This window comes from Brassica napus, chromosome C6 (genome assembly GCF_020379485.1).
Source record: "Brassica napus cultivar Da-Ae chromosome C6, Da-Ae, whole genome shotgun sequence".
Taxonomy (NCBI): domain Eukaryota; kingdom Viridiplantae; phylum Streptophyta; class Magnoliopsida; order Brassicales; family Brassicaceae; genus Brassica; species Brassica napus.
Window position 1 is genome coordinate 27,736,202 of NC_063449.1, and position 20,828 is coordinate 27,757,029.

The 20,828-nt window shown below is 39.3% G+C and overlaps 3 protein-coding genes and 1 non-coding gene across 5 annotated transcripts; 2 read left to right on the forward strand and 2 right to left on the reverse strand.

Moving 5' to 3' along the window:
* Positions 1–2,729: 2,729 nt before the first annotated feature.
* LOC106353205 (basic leucine zipper 61) lies at positions 2,730–5,015 on the reverse strand. Of its 2 annotated transcripts, none has more exons than XM_013792911.3 (4): positions 4,208–5,015; positions 3,919–4,009; positions 3,693–3,819; positions 2,730–3,134 (listed from the first exon to the last, which is right to left on the reverse strand). In XM_013792911.3, exons 1-4 carry the CDS (start codon positions 4,783–4,785, stop codon positions 2,986–2,988), a joined length of 945 nt encoding a protein of 314 aa, XP_013648365.2. In that variant the 5' UTR covers positions 4,786–5,015; the 3' UTR covers positions 2,730–2,985. The 2 variants fall into 2 exon arrangements, with proteins under 2 accessions (XP_013648365.2, XP_022559792.1); XM_022704071.2 differs by having other exon boundaries at positions 3,007–3,302.
* A 1,579-nt stretch (positions 5,016–6,594) lies between these two features.
* LOC111206907 (glutathione S-transferase T3-like) lies at positions 6,595–7,470 on the forward strand. The gene has a single exon (XM_022704360.1). It carries the CDS (start codon positions 6,595–6,597, stop codon positions 7,468–7,470), a length of 876 nt encoding a protein of 291 aa, XP_022560081.1.
* A 3,055-nt stretch (positions 7,471–10,525) lies between these two features.
* Positions 10,526–13,550, reverse strand: LOC111206752 (pyrroline-5-carboxylate reductase-like). Its single transcript, XM_022704072.2, has 5 exons — positions 13,454–13,550; positions 11,262–11,334; positions 11,060–11,180; positions 10,865–10,970; positions 10,526–10,751 (listed from the first exon to the last, which is right to left on the reverse strand). Exons 2-5 carry the CDS (start codon positions 11,299–11,301, stop codon positions 10,698–10,700), a joined length of 321 nt encoding a protein of 106 aa, XP_022559793.1. The 5' UTR covers positions 11,302–11,334; positions 13,454–13,550; the 3' UTR covers positions 10,526–10,697.
* A 5,168-nt stretch (positions 13,551–18,718) lies between these two features.
* LOC125589462 lies at positions 18,719–18,826 on the forward strand. Its single transcript, XR_007325649.1, has one exon. It is a non-coding gene; the product is annotated as a small nucleolar RNA R71 (small nucleolar RNA).
* The last annotated feature ends 2,002 nt before the right edge of the window (positions 18,827–20,828 follow it).

Genomic DNA, 20,828 nt, shown 5'->3' on the forward strand with positions numbered 1-20,828 from the left:
CAAAAAAAAACATTTTAGTGGTTTTGATATTTCTTTACATAGATCTCACTTGGAGGTGGAAATAGCCTTCTTAGTATCCATGGAAGAGGTGGAACCGGTGTTGCTTAAATCAACCGTGCAACTGATTTCGCGGGAGCCTTCATCAGGGATTTGAACGGTGCTTTGGTGGTGGATTTCTCTGGTAATTTTGGGTTGGTAATCGCCTTCTTGATGCATTAGATTAAGTCTGGGATCGGTGGGACTATATATACATGGAGATTGGGGGAGATGAATGGTTTTTTTGTTCGTAAATGTAACTAATGGAGGAATACGTTATGCTGGCGAATCGGGTTTTAGGATTGCGTTGATTTTTTAGACGGCAAAGGATACGAACAGAGACGTCCACAACAGCGACTTGACTAAAAATTCTTCTTCTGATTGGTTAATTTAATTTGCTGAGGTGGACATCTTCTGGGCTCACGATATCGCCCTTTTAGTATTGTAAGATTTTCATGTTGAAAGTGGAGATGATATATCATTAAAATTTCTCTTAACAAATGAACAATGAAAAGAAGATAACCGAAAAATGTTAATTTACATCTCTTTGTAATATAGAGATACGGTTAATTTAGTTCTCTTTGTAATATAAAGATTAAACACACATAAAAGCAGTGTTTTTACCCGATCTGGACCCGCGGTTGAACCGGTAAACCCGACCCAAAAAAAATCCGATTTGGGTTTTTCACAAAACCCAATATTTAGAAACCCGCAAAAACCCACTAAATTCTGAAACCTGATACCGGTTTAACCAATTAACAACTTTTACTATTTTTTTAGTTTTTAGATGATGCTTTATATTCTAAGTTTCCAATTAAAAAGTTAAGTGCTGACAAAAAAAAAGTTAGGTTTTTTCCTTTTCAGTTTTATATTTGTGATTTTTAGATTTTGATGAAGATTTCACTATGCCACCAGGAGAAAATGAAGTGAACGATGGTAGAGAGAACTAAAATTAGTTGATGTGATTTGGTGTTAGTTTATTTCTGTTATTGACAATTTACTACAGCGATCTTTTACTCTTGGCTTATTTTGAATTTGATGTTTAATTTATTATTCACATTAGGCATTTAAATATTTATGAATTTTATATTTGATTTTTTTTTAAATGTCATAACTCTTACTTTGTTATAAAATAATTTAAATAGTCTAAACTATTTTTTTGATATTTTGTATGTCAAATAAAAATAAAAATATAAAAACTAAAGTTAAGTATTTTCTAAATACTTTTTAAACATAAAATATATACATATCCAAACTATTATTTTATGTTTTAAAAAATATTTAGAAAATATTAAACTTTAGTTTTTATATATTTATTTTCATAACTAATATATTATTATATAGTAAAATTAATTCATTTATTAACCCGCGGTCGATCCAGTGATCCAGCGATCCGGTAAATAGTTCGGTTCAGTGTTCCGGTCGGATTTAAAAACATTGCATGAAACTATAAATATGTATTTTAGACTCAGTGAGAGGATTGACTTGAGTAAAATAATTAAGAAGACCCAACGAGAGGGAGACCTTGGTATTGGCACTGACATATAAGTTCAAACATTGAAAACTGACAATATCTTCATACATATCCCATCACAACACCACCAAGTCACTAGCCTCTGTCTTTCTAAACTTATCCTCTTCAATTTATCTTATTATATCCTATGACGCTTTTATCTCATTTCTATCACTAGCCTAATGTGAATTAAGGCTCCTGGTTGTTGTAATCTTTTTTTTGTGCTCAGCAAATTTGTTAAACTCTTTTTGGCCTCAAAACCATATCTGTTACATTTAAGTTTAGTGCATCAAAATAGTTCAAAAAAAAAAATTCTTATTATAACACTATTAAATTAATCTTCATATCTTTGGAGCTTTATCTGTAACTTTATTTTTTCCTCCGTTTTAACTTTGACCGTCTCATTCTATATTGGAAATTACTTCAAAGATAGATTGTACTAATCAAACATTATTTATCGTTGTTAACAAAAAACAGTGGGAAACAAAGCCAATCAAGTAGCGACACCATCGTGGTCCAGCCCAAGGAACATAGCACGTGAACCTACAGCTTAGCCTCAGATGTCTCCACGTTCTTCCTTTTCTTTTTTTCCTTTTTCCACCCCACATTTTCAGATTTGACCCCTTTGACCTAATTCCTCCAAAAGGTTTTGATTGAAACAAAAAAGGTTCACCAATATCCTTTTTCTCTGTAATTTTCGCCATTAATACTATTCGTTATGTGTTTGTAAACTATTTTTTTTGGGCAACATGTGTTGTAAATTGTATATGAGATATATAAATGTATTACCATCTAGATTCTATATGACATCATCTACACCTCCAAGCCCTAAGGAAGTAACATTCTACCATTCTTACTTGTTTTTCTTTGTTGTCAAAATCATTATAGTTATTACTTGATTGTTTTATTTTTTATGAATAATGAAATAATTTTGTATGTGAGTTTAAGGAATGTGAAATTGCTTTCAGTCACTTCATATAAATATTAAAACTATGGGTGCTTTCTGTCAATAGAACCAAGTATATATTAATATCTTGTATTATATGGATTTTTGGCACACATCAAAATTGTATCCATCCATGTGACACAAAAAAAAGAATCTTTTCGATTACCCCAACTTTGGCAAGAAACTGATGAAAAAATATTCGAAACAAAATATCAATTAGTACACAATGCTTAATTAGACACTCGACAAAACATTGAATTAATAAACAACAAATCAGCTAAGTTCTTTTTACATATCATTCCCAATTCCCCTCCCAATCCATAAGAAAAAAAATCAGATACATCAAAGCAAATTCATCACAACTTAAAAACTGTGATTGGATTAAATAAAAATGTCTTCTTCTTTGATGAAGTAACTTCTTGACACAAAGAGGTTTTAGTCAAGAATTATTTCACCATAAAGATATAAGATCTTAATGAATGAACCAGCTTTAGGCATTGAGGAGCTGCTCTTTCTCAACGGACGGTTTGATATCGGCTGGAGATTGGTCGGAGACATTATTCTCCATTTTCTTGAGGCTCTGTTGATGATATACTTGTCGAAGTCTCTCTATTTCTCTCTTCAATGCTTCTTGGTGAGCTGAAATTATTAAATTTACAATCATTGTTACGATTATCAATAAACCTACATGTTTAATGAGTACTCACATGTTTTTGTTAACTTGTGTCATATGGGCACACATGGACAGTTGTTCTAGCTTATTAATCAGGCTATTATTTATCAACCATGTGATCTTGATCTTGGTAGCTAAACCCATATTATATAAGTAATAATTAGTAAGGATCGTATACAAACCCGCGCGCAGAATTAAGAAATGAAACAACGTCTACTAAAGTTATTCATGATGTGAACATATATGATATATATATCAAGTAATTTTGTAAATTATGAAACATGCATTGCCGCAAGTACTTCTTTGTATAGTCGTATTGCTGAAGAATAATGATTTGATCGAGCCTATATATTGTCAGTGATAATTAAATACATGGAGTGAAAATAATGGCAAAAATAGTAGTAAGATACACAGATATTCTGTAATGTGATTATTTCCCTGACATTTTCTCTATATTAACTTTTTATTTTGTTTGTTAAAATCATGTAATTATAGAAAATTGGAAGTTAAAATAGTAAAATTACCGTCTTTGAAAATTTTGTCTTGTGCTAAAGCGGCGATACGTTGCTTGATAGCGCTATTGTCAACGTTGAGAAGCAGTCGCTGGTGATCCAAAAACGCAACTCGTGGCGATAACACTGAAACTTCCGTCTTCATTCCACAAATTTTAATTCGAAGTTAATTAGTATTATATTTTCTTTTATTCTATTATTATACATTAACAAATGTAATGGTGGTGTAAATATTTACCTGCAATGAAGTAACGCTCCGTTCAAGCTCTGATATGTATTGCAGTTTCCTCACCCTTGATCTCTGTGCTGATTGCCTATTTGCTAAAATTCTGTAGAAAATTTCAGTAAAGACAAAATAAATCATGTTATCGATGTGACACTATCTTTATTAAGAAAATGATATATATACATATATATAGATATATATAGGTTGAACGAGTTAGATATTATAATTCTACGTGCATGCATGACTTTGGTTAAATTTTGTTTCTTGAAATAGTAATTTAACCCGAAAGTGATTAACTTACCTTTTTACCCTTTTGGGATCGTGAATCCGATTACCGGAGCTTCCACCGGAGTCTTGATTTAACGACGGGCCATCTTGTGGCTCCGTCTTGCACTGGCTTTGAACCTCGTCTGTTTCGTTATTATCGTTACCGGCGACGTTGCTGGGAATAGGTGTGGTGTCCATGCGATTATGATCGGCCGATAGTGGGTCTTTGTTGTCATCGTCGCTGGACGGCGTGGAGGTATTGGAAGAAGAACGCGTAGGACCCACATTGTTGTTGTGTTGGTTATTGTGGTTTTGGTGTACGTCGTCGTTGAACATGGACATGAACTGCTCATCGTCGAACCTGTCGAAGTGGTGGCTTCCGACGCCTGAGGAAGGAGTTTCTAGGAACGCGATGGAGTCGCTTATTGAACGACGGTGTGTCCCACGACGAGTCGTTGAGAAGTCGAGAAACTCGTCCATCCACGAAGGATTCTGTTGTCCCGCGGTTGCGGCGGCTGTTGCGGCAATGGAAGGTAGTTTTTGGGAGGAAAAGTCAGGCCAATGCGGCGTCGTAGTCGTCATGGTTGGGATCTTTGGAGGGAGTTGTGCCATTATGAGATTTAATGGCACACACACGGAAAATAACTTTTTATTTATGGGATTTCAAGAATGAGAGAGAGGAGGAATGAGAAACGAACAAGAGTAACTAAAATGGCTGTGTATAACAAAGAGTAGTTATACAAAACAGAAGTAAGAGATATAGAGAGAGAGGAGGTATGAATGAGATAAGATAAATTTTATAATAGAAAAAAAACTAAAAACTAAAATTAATTTATATATGGACTCGATCTCTCAATGGGGTCACATGGGGAGAGAGTGAGATCAGACAGCTATGAACAGCTGTTTGGTAAAAAGAAAGCTTTGAGGTCTTAAGAAAAAATGGAGAAGCAAGCAGCACGCAGCACGTGCTCTTAGTGAACCCCTCCTCTCTTAATTTATTTGCTTAATTATTTGAAAGTCTTTACATCTATAAAAACGTATAATATAATAATCACCCTTTAGAAACATTCTTAGAACATGTTTATTGTAGGTCTCTTAGAGTGGATCTTTTAGCGTAATATAAGATAAAGTCTCTTAATTTTTAACTAAAAAAACTAAGAGACGTCTCTTAAATAAGAGATATAAGGCCATGATTATCGGCGTCCCACTTAGAATATCTTAGCATTAATAGGATTATAATTAAATGGAAAACATGCAATTAAAACTGGGACGGCCTTAGTTAAGAATTTTTCGGTGGCGTCCTAAGGAGACACGTGCCGTGTCGCGAATGACCGAAAAAAAAGGTAGGGCAAAATCGATTTGGGAACGAGAAACATTTTCCTCTTCTCTCTCGATCTCTCCTCTTCTCTCCCGATCTCTCGATCTCTCCTCTTCTCTCTCGATCTCTCCTCTTCTCTCCCGATCTCTCGACATTCGACGGTTCTCTCTTCTCTCTCGATCTCTCCTCTTCTCTCCCGATCTCTCGACATTCGACGGTTCTCTCTCGACATTCGATGGTTCTCTCTCGACATTCGACGGTTCTCTCTCGACTCTCGATGGTTCTCTCTCGACTCAACAGCGTATTCATCGATTCGAAGTTGAAGAGGGTAGGTGTTCCTCCTCCGTATTTAGTCTTTGCATGTATTAGGATTCACATCGCGTTGTAGAATTAGGGATTTTAAAAATCTACAATCGGCTTTCTAGTCTGTGAGAGTGTGAGAGAGTGTGCTTTTTTGATGAAAGTATTCAACATGTGTTTCGGAAATCAATACTAATTTGATGAAATTGATTTATTTTTTTCGTTTGAATCTGAGTGTTTTGTTAGGTGTGGTTCGTCTGCAATTACCGGGAAAGGAAACAACCCTAAGAATAACAATCATTTCGTCCAAAGTTGAAGGTAATTGACTTTCTCTTCAACTCTCAAAGTAATCTTGTTCGTATAATGACATGATAGTAATCTAGTTTGTATTCTTGAAATAACTCTCTAGTTTGTTTGCAACCAAATCGTCTAGACTTGGACATTTGTTTCTGTAATGAACTATGCTAGTTTGTATACCCTTATTGCTAGTTTGCCATGTTTGAAATGAAAGGCTAATGAACTATGCTAGTTTGTGTACCTATATTGCTAGTTTGCCATGTTTGAAATGAAAGGCTAGTTTGATTGAGACCATCTATTATGTGAATGTCATCATTAACAGTTACTTAATGCACTTGCAAAGTTGGTTGTGTAATGTGTATTAACTGAGATGTACTTTGGTAGTTAGGTCATTATGGTTGTGTTAATTATAGTTTCACCTATTAAACCGAGCTTGTAGGAGATAATTTTTTCACCATCATCTTCTTTCTCTTCTCTTCTCGGGTCCCTTCTCTCTTCTTACTGCTATGAATCCGTATAGCCAGTCCTCTGGTTATATGGGCCTTCTTCACAGTCAACATGAAAGTGTTCTCCATGAAAACTCTCCTTATGAGAGTTTTCATTCTGGATCTTCAGAAATCCCTCAATTCAGTTCTCAACAATGTGAGGCTCCAACTCCACCTACAGACATACCCGTGGAGCGTGGGAAGAGACACAAATGGACCCCAGCGGATGACGAGCTTCTAATCAGTGCCTGGTTAAACACATCTAAGGATACTATAGTTGGCAATAACCAAAAGTCTGGGACCTTCTGGCAACGAGTAGGAGATTATTTCTTAGCGGCACTACTTAGAAGAGATGGTCGTCAAAGTAGGGAACATCTCCATTATAAGCAGAGGTGGCACAAGATCAATGATCAAACTAACAAGTTTTGTGGTGCATATGCGGCTGCAGAGAGGCAAATTAGTAGTGGTCAGAATGATAACGATGTTCTGGAGGTGGCCCATGACATCTTCTACTCTGATCAGGAATCGAAATTTACACTTGAGCATGCTTGGTGTGTGTTGAGGCATGAACAGAAATGGCTTAGCCTCAACACCACTAAAGCTTGTGGAAGTTCAAAGAGGAAAAGCAGTGAAACAGGTTCCCAACTGTCTTCCACCAGTGTTACTGACCATGAGATCCGGCCTGAAGGTGTCAAGGCTGCAAAAGCTAAAAGAAGTAATGGTCAGGGGAAGTCGGTTGCTGATTATACAAGCGTTTGGGAAATGAGGCAGGAGGATCTCGCGAGGAAAGAAAAACTCTCCAAGCTTGCCATACTAGACACTTTACTTGCCAAAAAAGAACCACTCAGTGAGGCTGAAGAAGTTGCCAAAAACAAGCTACTAGCCGAGTATATATAGCTTTCTAGTGTCGCATAAACCACCTCCTTAAGTGTCTTTAATTTATGCCTAGCTTTCTATGTTTTAATGTACTGCTTTGGTTACGAGCTCCTCTATGTTTTTAATGTCGCAAGAACAAGATCCTCTATGTTTTTAATGTACTTCTATCTTTATGTTGGTTAATCTATGAATGTATGTGCTTCGTGGTTGTTGAACTTGGTCGTTGGCTAATTAAAATGAATGTCCTTCTTTATTAATTAACTCTCTAATATTACCCTTGTTATTTTTTACAGGTTTCATCAAACATGGGTCTTGACTACAGCTACACCCAACCTTCCCAATCTGAGGAGTTTGGTGGGGATGAGGCGGAAAGTGACAGCGAAATTGAAGCGCTGATTCGTAAGACCAGGCAGAGCTAAGTTACGTGAACGGTGAGGAGATTTTGTACCCTCCGCAGCCTGAGGTTGAATTCGGTTTTCCACAGACATGCTACTGTGGTAGTCAACCCCAGCTAGCTACATCGTAGAGTAGAACCGATCCAGGTAGAAGATACTACACATGTTCTAACGTTGATGATGGAGAGTGCCATGTTTGGAAATGGTGGGATGAGGCTGCAATGGAGGAGATGAGAGCCAGGGATAGACACACACTTCAGTTAGCCGAAAAGGTATATTCTCTGAACTTCTTGAGTGACTACGAGACTGAGCAGAAGCTGGTTAGGCTAGAGAACCTTGTGTTTGAGTTGGCAAAGAATAAATCAAGGTCTAGCTTTGATTACTTTGTTGCGGTTATGGCCATTGTCATTATTGTAATAGGTATTGTCCTCATCTTTATGTAATCTGTTTATGATGAATTGATCATTGATCATGTTTATGTAATCTGTATAATGACTTATGTTTTTGATGAATTGATCATTGATCTAAGCTATAATTTGTTATGACTATTGGAACTCTTTATATTTATGTGAATGTCTTATGTATTGTCTTAATTTTGTCATGTCAAGTGTGCGAGTACTTGTATTGTCAAGTGTGCTCGTGAGTGACGGTCTTGTGATTGAATATAACACCAAAACTTAAGTGTGCTCGTGAGTGTATTGTGACAAGAAATAAAGTTAAAGGGTCACAAGTTGTAGTAAAGGGTCACAAGGCTAATAAGAAACAATCAAAGAGTATGATCTTCTTTTTCCTATAAATAAGAGAAACCAACTTCACAATTATATATATCCACTTCTCGTTAAAAACATACTTCTCCTCTCTACTTATCTCATTCAAAACCTTTGTTTTTTTTATTTCACAATGGCATCATCTTCCCATTATCACTACCACAAAGATGATGATGCTGAATTCGAATCTATGTTTGAAGAATTTTTAGAAATCCCAGATATTATTCCCGAACCAAAAGAGCGAAAAAACATATTTTTATTGAGAGAAACCGAGAAGACGGTCACAAGAAGCTTTGGAATGATTATTTTAGCGAAACTCCAACATTCCCGCACAATATATTCCGGAGACGGTTTCGAATGAACAAGTCATTGTTCTTGGGTATTGTCCATCGTCTCTCCCAAGAATTTGAGTATTTTCAACCAAGAGAAGATGCAGCCGGACGGTCTAGTCTATCTCCGCTCCAAAAATGTACCGCAGCAATTCGCCAATTGGCGTATGGTGGTGGGGCTGATACCGTTGACGAATATGTCCGACTAGGTGAAACAACAGCTAGAAAATGTTTGCACCATTTTACCGCCGGAATAATCCACTTGTTTGGCTATCAAAACCTAAGACGTCCAACACCGGAGGATCTGGAAAGACTACTATATATTGGAGAACAACGTGGATTTTCAGGAATGGTAGGAAGCATCGACTGTATGCATTGGGAGTGGAAGAATTGCCCAGCCGCTTGGAAAGGAATGTATTCACGAGGAACCGGAAAACCCACAATTGTGTTGGAGGCGGTAGCTTCGTACGACCTCTGGATATGGCACGCGTTTTTTGGAGCTCCAGGTACTATGAACGATCTTAATATTCTTGATCGATCACCTGTTTTTGATGAAATAATTAACGGAAACGCTCCGGAAGTCAATTACCATGTTAACGGAAGGGAGTACCATTTGGCTTACTATCTCGCCGATGGTATTTATCCGAAATGGGCTACTTTTATTCAATCTATCCGACTCCCACAAGGTCCAAAACATTGTTTATTTGCTAAACACCAAGAAGCCGTCCGAAAAGATGTTGAGCGTGCCTTTGAAGTCCTCCAAGCTAGATTCGCGGTTGTTAGCAATCTATCTAATTTATGGGATAAAAACAAAATAGGAAATATTATGAGAGCATGTATCATACTCCATAATATGATTGTCGAAGATGAACGAGATTCATACACTAACGCTTCAGAATTTCTACAAGGAGAAGATGTGGATCCCACTTTTGTAGTCAAACGGACTACAAATCTCGGTACTACAATGGGACGTCGAGCAGAAGTTTGGAATACACAAGGCCATCAACAATTAAAAGAAGATTTGATTGAAAATATATGGGCTAATTTTGGACATTTCCCGAATATCTAGAATGTTTAAGTTTCTATGAATTCAATAAAATGTTAGTTTGCTTTTTTTTTTTTAATGTTTGTAATTTTTTTCCTTGTTTTTTTTTTCAAGTTTGTAATTTTCTCATGTTTTATATTTTAATGTTAAATGTTTTATTTTAAATTTATCTTTAAAATGTCATTACTTATTAAAAATATATACTTTAATAACTAAGAGATATCTAAAAGTCCTACCAATAATCCTAACTTTTAGCATTGTCCTTAACTTTTTCTCTTAACATCAAAAATAATATTAAACTAATCTAAGGACTTAGAAATTAGTCCCACCAATAATCATGCCCTAAGAGACGTCTCTTAAATAAGAGATATAAGAGACGTTTCTTAGCTTTTTTAGTTAAAAGCTAAGAGACCGTATCTTATATTACACTAAGACACCCAACCTAAGAGACCTGCAATAAACATTCTCTTAGAGCATGATTAACCCTAAAACCCCTAATGGGGTTCTTAATGATTTTTTTAGTAATAATTGTAACCTAAGAACTTTTGTTAAGAGATTTCCATTTTGAGTGGTCCAATGAAGGTATCTTAACCGAGGGTTCTTAAAAAAATAAATTATCCGTTTTTCTCACCATTGTTGCAGCTCCAAGAACCTTTCTCCAGTTCATGAACTCCGACTATTGAAGTCCCGCCTGGTGAAGTAACATCATCTTTCAACACACCCGGATGCTTCCCCTTTTGCTCACCATTGTTGCACCTCCAAGAACCTGCCATAGACACACACACAGCTCAGTCTTCTCTTTCTAGTTTTCAAAACATTAAGACAAGCAGAAGAAAAGGTTAAAGAAGCTGTAGGGGACCAATAGGTCAGTTGACTGACCGTCTGTGAAGCTAAACCGAGTGCGAGTTCTCGGGGTAAACCAGCAGCTACTCCTTCATCAGCTAAAGCTTCAATGGCTAAGAATATGTACGCTGGTCCACTTCCACTGTAACAAGATTGAAAATATTCAGTTGGGTACATGAATGCTTGATTCGTGACTTGAACAACTTAAGACATTCAGAAACCGTGACGTACCTGAGACCAGTGACAGCATCAAACATTTTCTCATCAGCTTTGAACATCTTCCCCACATAGCCAAACAACTTAGCAACAAGTGCTCCGTCTTCTTCCGCTGCCGTTGTTCCAAGGCTCATTACTATTTTACGCAAGACATAATGTTCATCATCAGTAAGCATTTGATAGTAATAAATCACAAACAGGGACTCAGAAAAACTACCTGAAGCTGCCTCACCAATTGCAGCAGGTGTATTAGGCATCACCCTTACGAACCGATCTTGACCATACCATTCCTAGCATAAGATTGATACCACTCAAATTACCCTAAGGAGTGGATTACTCTCTCAAATAAGAGGTCCAGTTGCAGTACTTAGGGATCGAATCCACAAGGAGCTAGGAAACCTATTAAATCTAGTCAGGTTATTAATTCTAGGTGTTTGTTGTTTTATGGTTTAAAAGTAAATAGCAATCCTAATTGAGCAAGTCTATTGCTCGACTAACAAGATGATTGGGGGTGTAACTTTATTGGAAGATATTAGATGCATGGTTTCTATTCAGGTATTAGAGATTATAATCCTATAGATGCCTAACAGTTGCATGCATGATATATTAGGGCTCAACTCCTTAATCACAGTGATCAGCGATTGCAATGTTTCACTGGTTAACTAACTAGATCTTGAATCTCAACTGTCGTCTTTTGATCACAAGAAAGTGTCGATCGATGATCCTATATGGATATCGATCGATACACCTTTCACAACATCGATCGATTGTCAAAAGACAATATCGATCGATAGCTTCTAGCTAAGCCCTAGGCGCTGGTTGATAATGCTCACTAGTCTCCTAGATCAGCGGTTAGCTCTCTCTAGCAGTCCTGACATGACATATTAGATTCAGGACATGATGATCAAGGATGCTTGACACATGCAAATTCCTAGGTTCATGTTCTAGTTAGCAAGGCTAAAACAAGCATTAAGAACAATCAATCAATGAATATCACAACTCAGCAAATCTATAGTTGGGGCTAATCCCTCTAACCTATTTGAACCCTGAATCTAACAAGTAAACTACTCAGACATAGCTAAGCAATTCATGACACAAAATATAGATAAAAACTGCATAAAATAGAATAGATGAATCAATGGAGTTCCAATCACAAATCTCTCTATGATTTTCTCTCCTAAAACTCTCTCTCTCTCGCTGAAAGTAAGAATACAATGGTGGCTCCCGCTCTTTGCCTCCTAACACTTAGGCAAGTATATAACTATTAGGTTAAAAGCTCGTCAGGGGTAATCTTGTAATTTGGTGAAGCCTTGGGTTTAAAGTCGGCTGGAACCAAGTCGCGCATCTCGCGTCTCGACATCGATCGATGGTACATGATGTACATCAATCGATCATAATTTTCAATCGTCGAGGCTTCTCTTCTGTATCGATCGACGACACTGGATGTGCATCGAACGATTGCTTCTTCTTCGTATCGACCTCTAATGGTCAGCTCGAATGAAATCTCTTTTAAGCTCCTAAATGCTCCATAATCATCACTTTACACCAAGATACTGCTGAACCTGAAAACATACCTAATAGGGTAGAATATATAATATATATATAGTAAAACACTTATATACCATGGATGAAAATGAGTCAAATCCATGGTATATCAACTCCCCCAGACTTACCCTTTTGCTTGTCCTCAAGCAAAACAAACAGGCAGTCTCTCTGAAAGAGGTTTGAAAACAGCAGGGATTCACAGATTTAAAACATAGAAATCATCACCTCTACAATTTCGCAAACCACATCTAAAAAGTTCTAATAACAAAGGCACATTATGCAATATCCTAGCTTAGCAACCAAATTCATCTAGTCTACAATTCAGCAAATCATGTCTGACATTCCCCTCTACTAACCTCATTTCTTAGCATAAATATAAAAGTGCATGCTTTACCTTGGGAGTGTCGATCACAGGATGCAAGGATTTTCAGACAAGTATCTGGAACTGCAGGTAAAAGTTAGTTCCTAATTTCTCTCTCTCTAATTTCTCTCTTGAGTCAAAGTCTGCTTCCATTGCAGGATCAGTGACCAAGATTGGACAGGCTTCCATGAATCAATACTTAATGGTGGTTGCCACCAAGCCCTGTTCACTTCTGTTTGACCTATATCCAAGAATTCTTTGTAAAGCGAGCCTTGAAGATTGCCGCCTCCAAATCCCATTCGAATTCTTTTATTGGAATCTTTATGAATCAAGCCTTAATGGTTTTAGCCACCAAGTCCTGTTCAGACTCCTCCTAACTAGATCCTAAGTCCTAATTAAGTAATAAATTTCAGATTTTTTTTTTTTTAGATAATATCACTAACTACTCTAGGGTCGAAAATAGAGAGAAGAAATGTGATAAATGAATCTACACAAGGTGTTACCTTCCAGACTTGTCTGAAGAATCCGATCCCATGTATACCAAGCCCCAAGACAAGCGATTATGTCAGGTTTAATGTTGGAGGTCAGCTTTGGTTCCTTCAAACAATCGAGGCAAGTGTGTATAGTTGACAGGTTGATCCACTTTAGCATCTTTAGTACTATCTGCAATCAATAAATCTAGAATTGTGCTAAAGAGTGGTTAGACATTCAAGTATAAATCAATAATAAGATCATAGTCCCTTTCACATAGCTAAGCATAACTTTATTCAAATCCTTTTATAAGAATCAGAATAAATAATATCAGTAAACCTCCCCCCAGACTTAAATTACACTGTCCCAGTGTAACACAGTCGGAGTTATGGTGGAAATAAATCATAAGTACTCAATGTAACAAGTTAGGAAGATAAACCTGACTTGAGTGGGAATCGATCGATGTGCATCGGTATGCATCGATCGTCGTATGTGATTGTAGGTCGATCGATGTCGACGTCTCGTCCACGGTCGATATGTTGGTAATCATCCTACTTGGGTCTTGTAATAAATCTGAAAGAATGAAAACGAAAGTAAATACTAGTAACTAAGAAAACCAATTAAAGTTACCTATTAGTGGGTTGCCTCCCACTCAGCGCTTTGTTATAGTCATTTAGCTTGACTGTGGAGGTATGTAGCAAATTGGTGGTAAGACAGCTACTTGTTGGGAAACAAGCATCCACCTCATCTCTGCACATTCTGGACCAAGCTGCAATGAAACTTCTTGTGGCCTCATCATTTTTGGTCCATCTCTCATCCATCTTTTCTATTGCATTTGAGATGTTCTGTAGCCTTTCTAGGATGTTTTCAATGCTGAACTGATGCCATACTATCTTGTCGTAGCGTATGCTGATAGCTCATTCAGTTCCTCATGCATTGACTCCATTTTGTTTTGTATCAGCTGCTCGTCGTCTGGTGTAGACGTGGTATCGATCGATGCAACCAAGTGTTTATCGGTCGATGTTGGTGCCTTACTGTCGATCGATTTGGAGCGTTTTCTGGTGATCGATGCTGATATCTGGTGTTGAGATGCGAGTTGCCTCTGAATGGCTTTGACTTCCTTCTGTAACCACTCTGCTTGGCTATCCAGTCCACTGAGTCTGACGTCGAATGGAAAGTAGATGTCATCACACCGCTTCTCAAGTCGTTCCTCCATGGTGTCTAGAGTTGTGTAAAGCTTTGATGTGATCTGATCAACTTTTGCTGTTGTGTAGGGAAGATGTTCTGTAGGTTTCTTGCCGTCGAGTGATGCCCTACGGAACCTATCGATCGATGTTGAACCTTCTTCCTGAAAATCATGTTGATCATTAAGCTTGACAATGTCCCTCTGGACATTCATCATCTGTGTAGACAAGGTGTCCAAGTATCGCATGATAGGTGAGGTGAAACGGTCGTGCATATCCTCGTAGGTTTGTAAACTATCTTCCATGGCTGCGAACTTGCTGTGGATCGATGTGATGGTGCAGATATCGATCGATGTGGCTGGTTGTGGATCCTTCTTGCGAATGGTGTCCAAATCTTGTTGTAGCAGATCAATTCTCGTGCTTAACCAGTCCATGTTGTTTTTGAGAGGGTTGTATACATCGTAAATCTCTGTGTTGATGTATGTGATCTCCCATTCATCCTTCTTCTCTGCCAAACTTTCCAGTTCTGCAGGAATCTGGGATGTCTGTGGCTTGACGTCGATCGATGTTGCTTTGTTGGCGTCGATCGATGGTGATGTCGTAGCTTCTTTCTCAAGGTTGTGCTTTATACTCTCAATCTCTGTCCTCATCTCTGCCATACTTCTGAAAAGCTCATTGTAACCTCTGTCCAATGGTTGATAAGTGTCATCTACCAATGTCTTGAGTTCATCTCCTAGCTTTTCCTGAGCTCCACAAATACCAGTCACCATCTCATTAATCTCATCCTTGGTGTAGATCTTTGGTGCCAGTTTTGTTGGTGTGAAAGAAGTGGCATGTTCTGGAAGACATAAGTGACTCTCTTCAAATAGGGATGCTCTCTCCAGAATTTTTCTGATGTTGTCCTTGGTAACAGGGATCATTTCACCAGCTATGCTCCTTGCATATCCAGACTCATCTCTGTAGACACCATATTCGTCCTTCTGTTCCCATCTGAACTTTCTGGCTCCATAGATGTCATAAGCGCGATGTCCAAATTCGTAACGTCTGTCGATCGATGGTGAAGGTGCCTTGTCGAGCGACATTGGTGTTACCCTGTCGAACGATGTAGGAGCAACCTTGTCGATCGATGCTTGGCCAACTGGTCGGCACGATTGGTGTGAACCAATTTCTGTTGTGTCAGCCCTTGGATAGTCGTCTGGAACAGCTGAAATGTTGTCTAGAATGCTGCGTTGCTGCATAAACAAGTTGTCTGGTCCATTGGCCACCTGAAGAATGTATGCTATGTCCTCTCTGGATACTTGTAGAATCCTTCCATCCATAGCTCTTGCATGACCATCTGGGTCCCTGAAAATACCAAATTCATCAGGAGTTAGAAAACCGTAATCAATACTCATATTCTTCTTAGTAAATAAAGAAAGTTTAGGTTTAGAATGAGAATCGATCGATGTTGATACCGGAGTATCGATCGATGGTAGACGTTTGTCTGCTGAATTACGGTTTTTGGATCGAATGCTCTTCCTTGATGTTCCTTCTGATTGGTTAGTGAGAGCATTCATCTTTTCTGCTTCGGTGTCGTGATAAGTTATCTGGGGTGCAAAACTCCTTATATAGGTGTTGGTAAACCTACTTGGGATTGGAATATTCCCTTTCTCCTTTTTTTAAGGCGGCAGCTTTAATATCGATCGATGTACGAGGTGGTATCGGTCGATGCATAAGATCGTTTTGCTGGATGAGGGTGGGTATCGACCGATGTTGAGTAGACTCTGTCGATCGATGGTGGAGACGTGTTGTTGAAGGAATGGCTTGAATATCTATCATCGTGCATTGCAATCTCTATAGCTCTTTCCTTCCAGTAATCCTCATCATACTCCTCAGTAGGATCCTCATTGGATGAAGGAATTACAGTCTTTACTGCAAAACTTTCATGAAATCCACTGTCTGCGCAACTGCCTATGGAATAGTCATCATGTCCTCTTTTGTTGGGTTGTTGAAAGGCAAAGTTTGGATAACACTGATATGGTAACGTGAAGTGGTCAACCGGATGCTTCCCGTCGAGCGACGTGGGATAGTGTTCATCGGTCGTCGGTGACTCATTGGAATCGATCGATGATGCAATGTGTGTGTTGATCGATTATGAGTACTATATTTCGTACTCTGCTCCACAATGGCATGCTACAATGTAGCCAAGATCATTTCCAAGCTCCACGAGGTTGACCTGTTGTCTCACAACTCGAACTGGGTCATAGTGGACGCCTGGATCTATCAGTGTCAGACACAATCTGCTGGTGTTCATGTCACATACAGCTCCTACTGTAGCCAGGAAAGCTCTTCCAAGCAGAAGTGAAGAGTTCCAGTTAAGCTTGATGTCCAGGACATGAAAATCTACTGGGACAAGGGCATTACCAATCTGTACCTCAAGGTCTCTTATGATGCCTCCTGAGCTTCTTTCTGAAAGGTCCACGAAGGTGAAAGATTCTGATGAGGGCTCTATTTTAAGACCCAGTTGGTCTGCCATAACCTTAGGTAGTATGCTGACTGATGCTCATGTGTCACAAAGTGCATGGGGAAATTCAATACCATTCACCACACATGGTATTGCAAACTTCCCAGGATCACTCTTCTTCTTCAATGTGATCCTTAGTTTCATCCTTTCCCTGACATGATGAAACATTCTCCTAATGTCCTCCTCAGTCTCCTTAGTCTCTCTAAAGAACATCCACAACCGGTGTGTGAAATAAACTTCATCAAAAGGTTTCTCCACTGGGATTCTGAGGAATCTCTTAGTGAAATCATCCATTTCCTTCTCATTAGCTTCCCTCTTAAGGTTCTTAGGAATCTTATCTTTCCTTTTCCTTAACTTTCTTCCTTCAGTTGCCTCATAAACTTGCATAGGCTCTGGTGTAGTGACTGAAGGGTTGGTTGTAGGTTCTGGTGGGTTTGCTAAAGGTTTAGGTGGTGGTCTGAGTGCGTTGATTCGGTCATTATCAAAAGATGGTAACCGCACTCGGTAGGTGAGAGGTGCCCGTCAATCGATGGGAGGTGAGGGGGTCGATCGATATCGGTCTCTCTCTCTGTCGGTCGACTGCTGGCTCATGCGGTCGATCGATTTTGACGTAGAAAAGGGAGGGTGGGTGAGGATGTTTTTCTGTGAATTCCTCATGAGTCATGATTCGAACTGCACTACACTCCGCAGTCGATTCAGCAGATGACGTCGATCGATATTTAGAGTAATCTGTCGATCGATCTTCGTCATAGTATGTCGAGCGATGTGTATCCATTGACATCGGTCGACACCAATGTGATCCGCCGAAACTCATGGAGCTTTCAACTTCGAAGTCTCCTTCTCCAAGCTTCTCATGCTTCACCACTTGCCATAAATCATCATCTATGATGGCATTTACGTGGTGTTTTGCTTTCTCAACTGCTGCCTCTCTAGCCAAGGCTTCTTGCCTCTTTACAGTGTCTCCAGTCTGAACCACTTGCATTTCAAGCTTCCTCACCTGAGTCCCTAAGGTCTCAATTCTTGTGTTCAGACTGTTGTAGGCGGAATCTATCTTCCCATTGAAATCCACAGTGAGTTGTTGCTGTCCTTCCAGAACTCTGTCAAGCATCGCTTCAATCTTGCTTTCCTGTGTCTGTGGTGGTGGATTCTGGTAGAATGAGTTTCCATAGCCTCTGCTGTTGTTGCTGAAAGGTTTCTGGAACTGTGAACTCTGGTTACTCCTCTGACCATTGCCAAAGAAGTTTCCGTTTCCACCCTGGTTTCCAGACCTCTGAAATCCAGTACCTCCAATGTAGTTCACATCCTTTTCTCCTTCCACGTTTACAGCTACTTCTCCTTCAGCTGAGCAGGCCTGCTTCCTAAGAATCTCATGAACCACATCTAACTTTTCTCTAACTTCGTCCATCTGCTCCTTCCCTAGGGATGCAACAGACTTCTTCCACTCAAAGTCAGTGTTCTTGGTGCTGCTGCTGCTTGCTAGTTTTTCTATCAGTCTCACAGCCTCCACCGGATTCCTGGTGTTGAAGTTTTCCTCGCTAGCTGTATCAAGAGCCATCTGATACCTCAAGGCGATACCTCTGAAGAAAGTGCTCAGTAGTTGCACTTCGTTGAATCCGTGGTGTGGACAGTCTCGCTGGAAGAACTTGAATCTGATCCACGCATCTTTGAAAGACTCTCCAGTCTCCTGCGCGAATGTAGCGATTTTGCTCCTCAAGTCTTCAGCGCGTGCCTCATCGAAGAAGTTTCGCAAGAAAGCATTCTTGATGTCGGCCCAGGATGTTAGAGATCCTGTGGGTAGCTGCTTAAGCCAGTGCATCGCTTCTCCAGTCAGAGAATACTTGAAGAGCTTGCACAATAGGTAGTCCTCGGGGACTCCATCCATACGAATAGCAGCGATAAGATCCTCGAACCTCTCCAGATGGTCCATAAGATGCTCGTGCGGTAACCCAGAGTAGGGTATCTGCGACACGAGTGTGTGGTACTGAGGCTTCAGCTCGAAATTCTTCTTCTGAATCTCTGGAAGTCGAATAGCTGATCTGTTGGCGTAGTACTCATCTGGACGATTGTAGTCAGCCAGTGCCCTTGGTCGAACAGCCTCTTCTACCGGTTGAGCAGCTCTTGTAGCATCAGTATCAGGGATTACATTCCCCTGAGCGTCTAGTTTCTGACCTGTTGCATTACGCAGATGACCATCCTGGTCATACAGGTTTCCATTCTCGTCCTGTCTGAGAATAACAATCGCAACCATGTTTCGTGACTGATGATCAATCGATGTACGCGGTGTAGTATCGATCGATGTCGAACGATGTAGATCGGTCGACAATGAAGGTCGGGTGTCGGTCGACGGTTGCGTGTGAGAATCAGTCGACGTGAAAGCTGCTGCGTCGAGCGATGTGGAACGTTGGTCTTTGCGGATCGTGTGTTCCAAGTGAGCAGGATCTTCTGAGAATAGCAGGTGTTTGTCTTTGTTGCTTCTGGTACTACTGGGCATGCACCTGAAAAGACAAGAAAATTTTTTTGTGTCAGAATGGGGGTAGAGAAAAGAATAAGAATCAATAACACTAAATCTAATGGCAATCAAAGCTCCCTGGCAACGGCGCCAAATTTGATACCACTCAAATTACCCTAAGGAGTGAATTACTCTCTCAGATAAGAGGTTCAGTTGCAGTACTTAGGGATCGAATCCACAAGGAGCTAGGAAACCTATTAAATCTAGTCAGATTATTAATTTTAGGTGTTTGTTGTTTTATGGTTGAAAAGTAAATAGCAATCCTAATTGAGCAAGTCTCTTGCTCGACTAACAAGATGATTGGGGGTGTAACTTTATTGGAAGATATTAGATGCAGGGTTTCTATTCAGGTATTAGAGATTATAATCCTATAGATGCCTAACAGTTGCATGCATGATATATTAGAGCTCAACTCCTTAATCACAGTGATCAGTGATGGAAATGTTTCACTGGTTAACTAACTAGATCTTGGATCTCAACTGTCGTCTTTTAATCACAAGAAAGTGTCGATCGATGATCCTATATGGATATCGATCGATACACCTTTCGCAATATCGATCGATTGTCAAAAGACAATATCGATCGATAGCTTCTAGCTAAGCCCTAGGCACGGGTTGATAATGCTCACTAATCTCCTAGATCAGCGGTTAGCTCTCTCTAGCAGTCCTAGCATGACAGATTAGATTCAGGACATGATGATCAAGGATGCTTGACACATGCAAATTCCTAGGTTCATGTTCTAGTTAGCAAGGCTAAAACAAGCATTAAGAACAATCAATCAATGAATATCACAACTCAGCCAATCTATAGTTGGGGCTAATCCCTCTAACCTATTTGAACCCTGAATCTAACAAGTAAACTACTCAGACATAGCTAAGCAATTCATGACACAAAATATAGATAAGAACTGCATAGAATATAATAGATGAATCGATGGAGTTCCAATCACAAATCTCTCTATGATTTTCTCTCATAAAACTCTCTCTCTCTCTCTCTCTCTCTCTCTCTCTCTCTCTCTCTCTCTCTCTCTCGCTGAAAGTAAGAATACAATGGTGGCTCCCGCTCTTTGCCTCCTAACACTTAGGCAAGTATATAACTATTAGGTTAAAAGTTCGTCAGGGGTAATCTTGTAATTTGGTGAAGCCTTGGGTTTAAAGTCGGCTGGAACCAAGTCGCGCATCTCGCGTCTCGACATCGATCGATGGTACAGG

What these genes read in the sequence shown, in the direction of transcription:
- LOC106353205 (XM_013792911.3), bottom strand. Translation starts at nt 4,785, where the DNA reads ATGGCACAACTCCCTCCAAAGATCCCAACCATGACGACTACGACGCCG. An exon ending in GATCCCAAAAGGGTAAAAAG is followed by an intron (nt 4,010 to 4,207) that starts GTAAGTTAATCA and finishes AATTTTCTACAG; the next exon opens with AATTTTAGCAAATAGGCAAT. An exon ending in AGACAAAATTTTCAAAGACG is followed by an intron (nt 3,135 to 3,692) that starts GTAATTTTACTA and finishes TAATAATTTCAG; the next exon opens with CTCACCAAGAAGCATTGAAG.
- LOC111206907 (XM_022704360.1), top strand. Translation starts at nt 6,595, where the DNA reads ATGAATCCGTATAGCCAGTCCTCTGGTTATATGGGCCTTCTTCACAGT.
- LOC111206752 (XM_022704072.2), bottom strand. Translation starts at nt 11,301, where the DNA reads ATGCCTAATACACCTGCTGCAATTGGTGAGGCAGCTTCAG. An exon ending in GATGCTGTCACTGGTCTCAG is followed by an intron (nt 10,971 to 11,059) that starts GTACGTCACGGT and finishes ATCTTGTTACAG; the next exon opens with TGGAAGTGGACCAGCGTACA. An exon ending in TCGGTTTAGCTTCACAGACG is followed by an intron (nt 10,752 to 10,864) that starts GTCAGTCAACTG and finishes TGTCTATGGCAG; the next exon opens with GTTCTTGGAGGTGCAACAAT.